Raw genomic sequence first — 8,694 nt, forward strand, 5'->3', positions numbered from 1 at the left:
ATTTTTTGAAAAAAAACTGCAAAAATACGATTTGCAACAAAAAATAACCGTATTGCAACTTCTGTGAAAAATACTGAATTTTTTTTTGGTTGCGATTGAGTTTGTATCAGGTTGCATTTGAGGTTATATCTGATTACAAAGTCACATTTTTGTAAAAAATTTGAAAAGCCGTATTTTTAAAAATTAAAATTAAAAAATTGCATTTTTGCAAAAACAAATAATCAAAATAGGGTATTTTTGGAAAAAACTCCTAAAATTACTATTTATTAAATATATTTTTATTTTCACTTATATTTAATTAAATATAAATTAAATTTATTTTAACGTTTTAAAATAATAATAAAAATATATTAATAAATATAGCTAACCATTATAGCTAATAGACACACTCTTTTACAGATTCAACAAAATTCTACATAATCATTTTAACTATTACGTTGGAGTTGCTCTAACATGTGCATTTGGTTGGAGATGCTATAATAACCCTTATTATCGAGGATATCTTAGTTAACCGTCTTTTCTTCCTTTTCATAGGCTAGAAAATTATTCAGAATGTTAAAGTAAAAAGAACCACAAGCTGATCAGGTAATCTTAAAATAATATCTTAAAAGCGTTTTTTTGATAATTGTATTTAAATTGTAAACCAAGTTTTAGAAATATTTATAAAAATTTAACAGAGTTGGAATGAATTATACAAAAGTAAATTTTGCTTCTAATTTTTTCATTTATAATTGCATGTACATGTGTTTTTGACTGCCCCCAAAATTCCAGTGCACATTGTAAAAAAATACTGTAGCAGGTTTTTGGGTTAAACCCGGATAAAGACAATATGAACAGTTAGGTTAAACTGGCTTGCAAATATCCTGCCACAAAACTAGAATATCTCTCTCTCTCTCTCATAATTTACTTCCAGCCTCACCATTTTCCACAAATATATTTCCCTGCTCAATTAATCCAAAAAAGCATTATCCATCTACAGTTCCCCATCTACGCGCTAACTCATCTCGTCCCCTCCACTCCCCCCTCTTTCCCAATCAACACCTCTCCGTGTCACCCACGCGCAATCTCACCCCCTCCTCCATTCTCCTCTATCCTCCACGTCACTCCACGTGTTTTCCACCATTTTTACCTACAATCTCTCTCTCCCTCTCTCTCTCCACCTTCCCTTCCCTCTCTCTCTAGAAATCCCAAATTATCTATCAACCATCTATCTATACATACAAATCTCTATACGTATACATGTATATATAGATCACCTTAATAATGGAGGATTTCTTCTTCGATTTTCTGGAATTCGTAAAAAAGCCAGCGATTATCGAAACATTCGTCGACATTTTATTGTGTTCGGTCCCGATTTGGCTCGCCGTTGTTATTGGACTTTTGATTGGCTGGTCGTGGCGCCCGAGATGGACCGGCTTGGTTTTCTTAGGGCTCCGGCCTAAGCTACGGTTCGTTTGGACATTTCCGCCCGGTTTTGGTGCTAGGCGGCTTTGGCTTGCGTGTACGGCTTTATCGGCTTTTTCGGTGGCCAGCCGGTTGTGGTCAAATTTTAGGTTGAGTAGGAGGAAGAGTTCGGGTGTTGAGAAAGTTGAGGCTGGTTCAGATTTAGGCGAATTGTCGGTGGCTGGTGGTGGTGAGATTAGGTGAGGTTTTTGTGTTTTCAGATATTTGTTTTGTCGATGAATTTGTGTTTAATTAGATTGGATTGTATATAAGTATGTGATTATGTGTTTTGTTTTTTATATGTAATTGCGTTGTGCTGGAAGATAAGAAAGGTGATTTAAATTTGAACTAGCTAGGGTTGATAATATTCAGTTAAAAGACAATTGGAAGAAAAATGAAATGTGAATAAATGAAAATGAAAGTGATTTAATTTTCAACTAGCTAGCGTTTGTAATTTGGACATTTTAATTTAGAAGACGGTTAGTAATGTGGAGTTAGGATCGGTGAATGTTAGTATGTTCCTTTGAATTTTGACGGTTTGAACTGCGTTTTTTAGTTAAGGTCAATTGACGTATTAGTTGATTATCAATATACGTGTTTTGTCTCTTTGCCACTGCCTAGTCAGTTGAATTGGGTGCTTGAGTGGTGCATTAAATGAGTTAAATGGATAAATTAAATAAAGAAACTTGATTGGTGAAAGACCTTGTAAAGCGTAAGAGCAAATTAGTGACTGGCGTCATAACCTCTAGAGACACATTTTGGGTATAGAAGCTGATGTTTGCACCTTCTTATAGCCATGTTAGGCTTAATATGTGATGGTAGTAGGTTATTATCTGTTTTGATACATCTTGTATGATATGCTTGAAACTATTACAACAAAATCTAACACTAAGAAAAATGAACTCGTAGGCATATTATTGTCATTTCATAATGGCTACCTTCATGCTGTCAAGCGTTGGATACATTTAAAAAAAGTTGTTGGAGAAACTACATTTTCTAATTGCCATTTGTCAGCACTGTAAACTGTGTCGTGTTATTGTTGTGTCTGTTATAGCATTTTAGCTTTTAGGAAATGATTTTGAAGAGTGCAGCAACAAGTAGAAATTGCTAGTAGTAGATTCTGCTTAGAGGTCTTCCTTTTTAGGCTCATTAGGGGTAGTACAGGAATATTCACCTGTTGTCCATCGACTACGCCTTTTGGCCTGATCTTAGGCCCTGACCTCACTCTCTGTGGACGAACCCTTAGATTTTCGGGGCATCAGATTTCACCTTTTAATGAAGTTTGTTCTGATTGATTACCAATCCAGTATGTGGGTGGAGCTGGTGGATTAGCTTTATTATATTAGTTAATTTTATGTAGTCCAAGGGTGTAACATGACGTAGCCGAGGAATAGGGAGAAGATCCAGACGGTTACATCATGTGTGTCGACTTTTTAATGTTCGCTTAGTACCTTTTTTGGATGAGACAGACAATTTTACATATAAATATCATGTCAGAGAGACGTCTTTTAATATATGCTTATCATTTATGTAATCACAGTACAAACTACTGCTGTGGCATAGGAAACTAGAGAATGGTTTTTATCTAAATATTTACCGATATTTACATGGTTAGTCAGTAAGCTTGCTGTGAAATTTCAGTTGTGACGATGTGACTCTATTTGTCTGGTAATTGAACTTCGATTAAATGCACAGAATAGTAAAACTGTCTTCTTCTTAATTATCATGCCATGACAAATATGAGTCTATTGACAGATCTGATACATACATTGACATCAGTATAAGTTATATGTATTAGTGCACCTTTGTCCTCTGAGTTTTTAATCCGATTTAGTTTGCATCCCCTAGCATTTTTGCCATTCAAATTAACAGTTATAGCTAACTTGGTGTGGGAAACTTTCGGAACTAAAGGTTTGACTCCGTTGGAACTCCAATGAAATTCCTCAAACTTCAACTTCAGATCAAATAAATTAAAACTCTAGTAAAGCCCAAGAATATTCATAAAATTTCCACTAAAGTTCCAATTCTGACTTGTACCTTCTAAACCCAATGGAGTTTTTGAGGGGATTCCTGGAAGTACCTTGCTCGTGTTGACAGTTAACTGGATAGAAACATTCATGGGATGCAGAGTGCATCAAATTTGAAATTACCAGATCAAAGTGCATTATCACTTATCACAGGCTATGTATACCAAGGTTAACAGTTGTGATTCCCAAGGGATGCAACATGCAATTTCTCGTAGGAAGTATAGAGTAGACTATCTGAGGTTGTAGAAATAGCATCGTGCTACTACATCAATGCCGTTAAACTGAATTGTAATCTCTTGAGAATGTGGTTTAAAGAAAAATAACTGTACTCTCGAGAAAAAGCTACTATTTCTAAATCTGAATGCAGCAGTGGTATAATTAAAGCTTATTTTACCACATAACTAGGTGTTTCTTAGAGTGATACCTTTCGTGCTAGGCATCAATTAAACAATTCATGTTTTCTTCAATATGTGACTGCTGTAAATGATTTTCTACATGCTTGGAGTTTCTTGATAGGCTAACAAATCGGAAAAGTTGAACTGATTAATGGAACTGCAAAAAATTGAGAAAAGAGGTGTGTGATATATGAAAGAAGTGTACAACTGCATCTATTTTTGTGCTGCTATATGCTTCTATTTTTTTATTTTTTAGTGCACTCCATCCTATCAACATCTTTTGATGGCATACTCATTTCTTGTGACTTCTCTTATAGCTTTTGTTTTTAATACGAATAACTCTGGCCTAATATGAGATTTTCTTAATATTTTATATGAAAAGATATTAAAGTTTCTGTTTCTACTGATTTTTTATCTGTAGGTTGATCAATGGAACCTCAACTAAAGAACATGATCTTCTCACGAAGAATGATCTCGAGCACCTGTTGCATCTTCTTGATGGAAAGGGATGGGATAAGCCTTGGCAATATCTCATGGATCGCTCTACCTCAAACATGGCATATCAAGCCTGGCACCATGAGCCCGAGGTATCACTTCATCTTGCCTATCTATTTACTGCTTTCATCTGCAAAATTTTACTGGTTATTCTGTTGTGATTACTCTTTGCTATTTATCTCAACTATGGATTCTGAATAGTTTGTTATGTGCTAAAATTTGTATACATAAATAGGTTAATGAGCTTGGACATGCTAGTTGTTATGGAATTATAATCACTTTGTTTTGAATGACCTCGACTATGACACCTTATGTGTTTAAATTGTAATTTTTTTTTAATGAAGTAATATTATTTGAAAAACAGAAGTGCAGAAAGTAAAGAGAATATATGTGAAAAACTGTTTTCCGTAAAGATGAATATTTAAAAGTTGAACTTTATGTAGGTGTGAACCAACTTCTCTCTTTAGAGAGCGTGTTCTGTTCAAATGTTTTTACCATAGTAAATACGAGTATGCGATATCCTGATATCTGTATACAGAATCACTGGACTTGTTACAGTTTCTTTTATTCACTCTCTTCTATGAAGAGTTTGAGTGAAGTTCAAGTATAATCATCCTCTTAGACTATTCAGTCTGTTATTATTAATGATGCAATGGTGGTGATAGAAATAATATTTTATTATTACACATTATGGAATAAAAGGACACTTCTATATTAGTAGTATATTGTCTTGTTAGCCCGACTGTGATAGGTTTTAGTCTGTTAGGGTTTCATATTCTATTTATACTATTGTCGGATGGCTATGGTTTCCCCTGCTTAAATTATCAACATCAGTGGTTCTCCACATATAGTTGCGATCAATTGTTTTTCTTATGTAGTATATACTCCTGGGGTAGTGATTCCTTTTCGGTTAAATGAGGGTAAATAAGCCTAGTTTTTTACTGTTTATTAGTTCTAATTATTATCCTTCATGGAGTGGGATAGTGTGCTATGGATAGAGTTCTCGATCATCAAATACAGTTGTGCAATTTCGATAGTATCAATATTTTATAAGTTTTCGGAGTTAAGAGGGCATCCTATATTGATGTTACAAAAGACCTTGGAAGAGTTACTGTCACAAGATAAAAGATTTTTTACTTTATGCCACTTATTTTTATCTACATCTTAGTTTATGGTGCACACTGCTGTAAGCACAATCAGATAGTAGATTAGCTTAAAAAAAGCTTCAAGACTCAAGTATGTTATGTTTAAAGGTAGAGATCAATACATTTAATGGCTACAGTCCGATGCAAGAAGAGGCGTAGTTGTTTACATACATTGGATTTTGACATAGTAATATGCTAAAGTAAACTAGATATTTCTTAAATTTAAATCCTAGGACTCTAGTTTCTACATGTATCAGTTTGTTTAAGATTTTACGAGTGTTTTACATATTTGTTTTTCATTTTTATGGTTGACATTTTTGATAATTATCAGCTGATAATGCTTTATGACATGTCAGACTGGCGTCATATACAAAAGCAGAACTGTCTTTGAGGATGCAACTCCGGAGCTTGTTAGAGATTTCTTCTGGGATGACGAGTTTCGGCCTAAATGGGATCCTATGTTGGTGTACTTCAAGATGTTAAATGAATGCCCTCATACAGGAACATCAATTGTACACTGGATCAAAAAGGTCCCATCGTAAACTTGTATTTTGCAACTTTGTTGTAGAATCTAGTCTTGATACATGTTCTTTAACAGTGTGTAAATTGGCTCTATGCAGTTTCCATTCTTTTGCAGTGATCGTGAATATATCATCGGTAGAAGAATTTGGGAAGCTGGAAATACATATTACTGTGTGACAAAGGTGCTTAACTCTCATTCTAAATTGCTATATTGCATTAACCCTACTTCAACATTATGATAAGTTTTCATGTTCAGAAACCAACTTGAAGCTTATCTAAAGTTAAAAATGGACATAAAACTGTCTATTACATTTTTAAGTTAGCGTGTTTGTTGGTGTGGATATCGAAGTTTTTATTCTCATTGATAGGGCCAATGCTACGGGGTGTGTGTATGCATTATATGAACACAATTCTATGTTTTATTGGTTTAACAACTTCATAAACGAAATTGACAATTTGAGGACCAATATCTGTCTTTAAGGCTTGCGCACTGAATTTTTTTCTATAACTTCGCATTTATGGCCTCTGGTCGGGTAAAAGGTTTTTCCTCTTAGAGTTCGGTGTCAATATCGTTGTGTATTTCGAAACCATACATGTGGAAACCATGCCTATTTTTCTTGGAGGTTGGGGTTGCATGTAAATTACAAAAATGTAGACAGTGCTTATACTTTGTTATGTCGAAAACTACTTCTTATCATAATTACAGATGCAGATACACTTCCAGATTATGAAATGGCATAGGTTTTATATGTTACTACTACTCGAGTACTTTAACATATTTAAATGAACAGTATCATAAAACTAAGTTTGTCTTTGTATTTATATTTTTAGAAACATGTGCAGTAATAATCGATTTGCACATTAAATTTGAGGATGTTACGCAGGCAGTTCCTTATCCAGCTTTGCCGAAGCGTGACAAACCTAGACGCGTGGATAAGTACTTCTCAAGCTGGGTTATCAAGCCTGGTAAGAATTATCTGACATGTTGCAACTACTAGCAGAAATTGAAGCATTATTTCTTTAAATTATCTCATGAATGCTGTTCGGTGTATCTATCAATTGAGTGCAGTACAATCTCGCAAAGGAGACGGCCAGTTGACTGCATGCGAGGTGACTCTTGTTCATCATGAAGATATGGGGATTCCCAAAGACGTAGCAAAATTGGGCGTTCGTCATGGGATGTGGGGAACTGTCAAGAAGTTACATGGTGGCTTTAGAGCATATCAGGTGGCAAGGAAATCTGAGGAACCTCTGTCCAGAAGTGCACAACTAGCAAAAATCACTACAAAGATTTCAATTGACGGGGGTTCAAATTCTCAGGAGTCTGTATCAGGTGCAGAAGAGGGAAATGGCACGATGGATGTTCAGAGGGAAGGGGATCGGAATGGAATAGACTGGAAATGGTTAGTTGTAGGTGGCGCTGTGGCTCTGGCTTGTGGACTTCATACAGGAGTGATTGGAAAAGCAGTTTTATTTGGTGCCGGGCAAAGAATTGCTCGAGGGCGAAGAGGCGCTCCTCGTAGATGAGATGTACTATACGCATTTTGAGAATTTTCTACGGCATCTTTGTTTTCAGTTACAGTTATACACATCACCTAAATTATAGAAATAAATTTGATTTCATATTTATATTATATTTCTCGAGTGCTGTATCATCCTACTCAGCAATTGGCAACAGTTCGTAAAAAAAATTAAGTCACATGTGAGTAGGGAAGCAGAAAAACAACAAATATAAATTTATTTGCTCCATGAACCACAGCCTATCAGCTAAGTTTCTGTTACGGGCTTTTCAAAGGGGTCGCAAGTGACAGTATTGTGCCTGTTTGGCATATCATATAAGCTGTGTTCCGATCTAAAAATGATCACTAAAAGGTACTGTTTGGGTGACTTGGGTTGATGAAGAAATAATGATTTAAATGGAAAAAATTTGAAAGTGAGAGAACATGTACTTTCCCGTTTCATTTTACTTCCGATTATGTATTTTTAATAAAAAAATTCCCTGCTCATGTTTTTATTATTTTTTTTCTCATGCACTATAAACTATAGGTACATATTTTATTATTAAAAAAATTTGAACTTTATATTTTTATTTAAAAGAAAATATTTAAAAAATATTTAGGCATGATAAAAATCTTAATATACGTGCCGAACTCCCATTCTCCAATATAAAAAATTGGATGTGATGGATGGAACATTTATTAGATTAATTTTTACTATTTGATTAATTATTTAACTGTATTTATTTAAAAAATATTTAATTTGATTAATTATTAGGAAATAAAATTTGAATAATGTGCAACATTAATTAATAGAGGTTTTTTTAAAATATGATTTTTTTTAGCAAATTCTGTTATTATAAATCAATTCATGTGGTTATGTTATTCACAAAATATTTTAACTTAGAAAATACGGTTCTATATATTCTAGTTATATTTAGTTTTGTTTTTCAGCTAATTTTATTTTTGTCGAGATGAAAAGTGTATATTATATAGTTTTATCTCGAGATCAATATCCTTATTTTTAATTTTTTTTATTTATATTTTAATGTTATTTCAAAAAAAATATAACTTATAAGTTTTGATTTTCCAAATATATTTTTAACTTATACGTAAAATTATCCAAATACCTAAATAACTTATAAATTACGATATTTATATCACTTATACG

General features: G+C 33.7%; 1 protein-coding gene across 1 annotated transcript; it reads left to right on the forward strand.

Moving 5' to 3' along the window:
- The first annotated feature begins 1,015 nt into the window (after positions 1 to 1,015).
- Positions 1,016 to 7,663, forward strand: LOC141677766 (uncharacterized). The gene is made up of 6 exons (XM_074483829.1): positions 1,016 to 1,643; positions 4,287 to 4,452; positions 5,862 to 6,035; positions 6,126 to 6,209; positions 6,912 to 6,993; positions 7,097 to 7,663. The coding sequence occupies exons 1-6, from the start codon at positions 1,264 to 1,266 to the stop codon at positions 7,552 to 7,554; spliced, it is 1,344 nt and encodes a 447-aa protein (XP_074339930.1). The 5' UTR covers positions 1,016 to 1,263; the 3' UTR covers positions 7,555 to 7,663.
- Positions 7,664 to 8,694: the final 1,031 nt, after the last annotated feature.

This window comes from Apium graveolens, chromosome 8 (assembly GCF_009905375.1).
Source record: "Apium graveolens cultivar Ventura chromosome 8, ASM990537v1, whole genome shotgun sequence".
Classification (NCBI taxonomy): Eukaryota; Viridiplantae; Streptophyta; class Magnoliopsida; order Apiales; family Apiaceae; genus Apium; species Apium graveolens.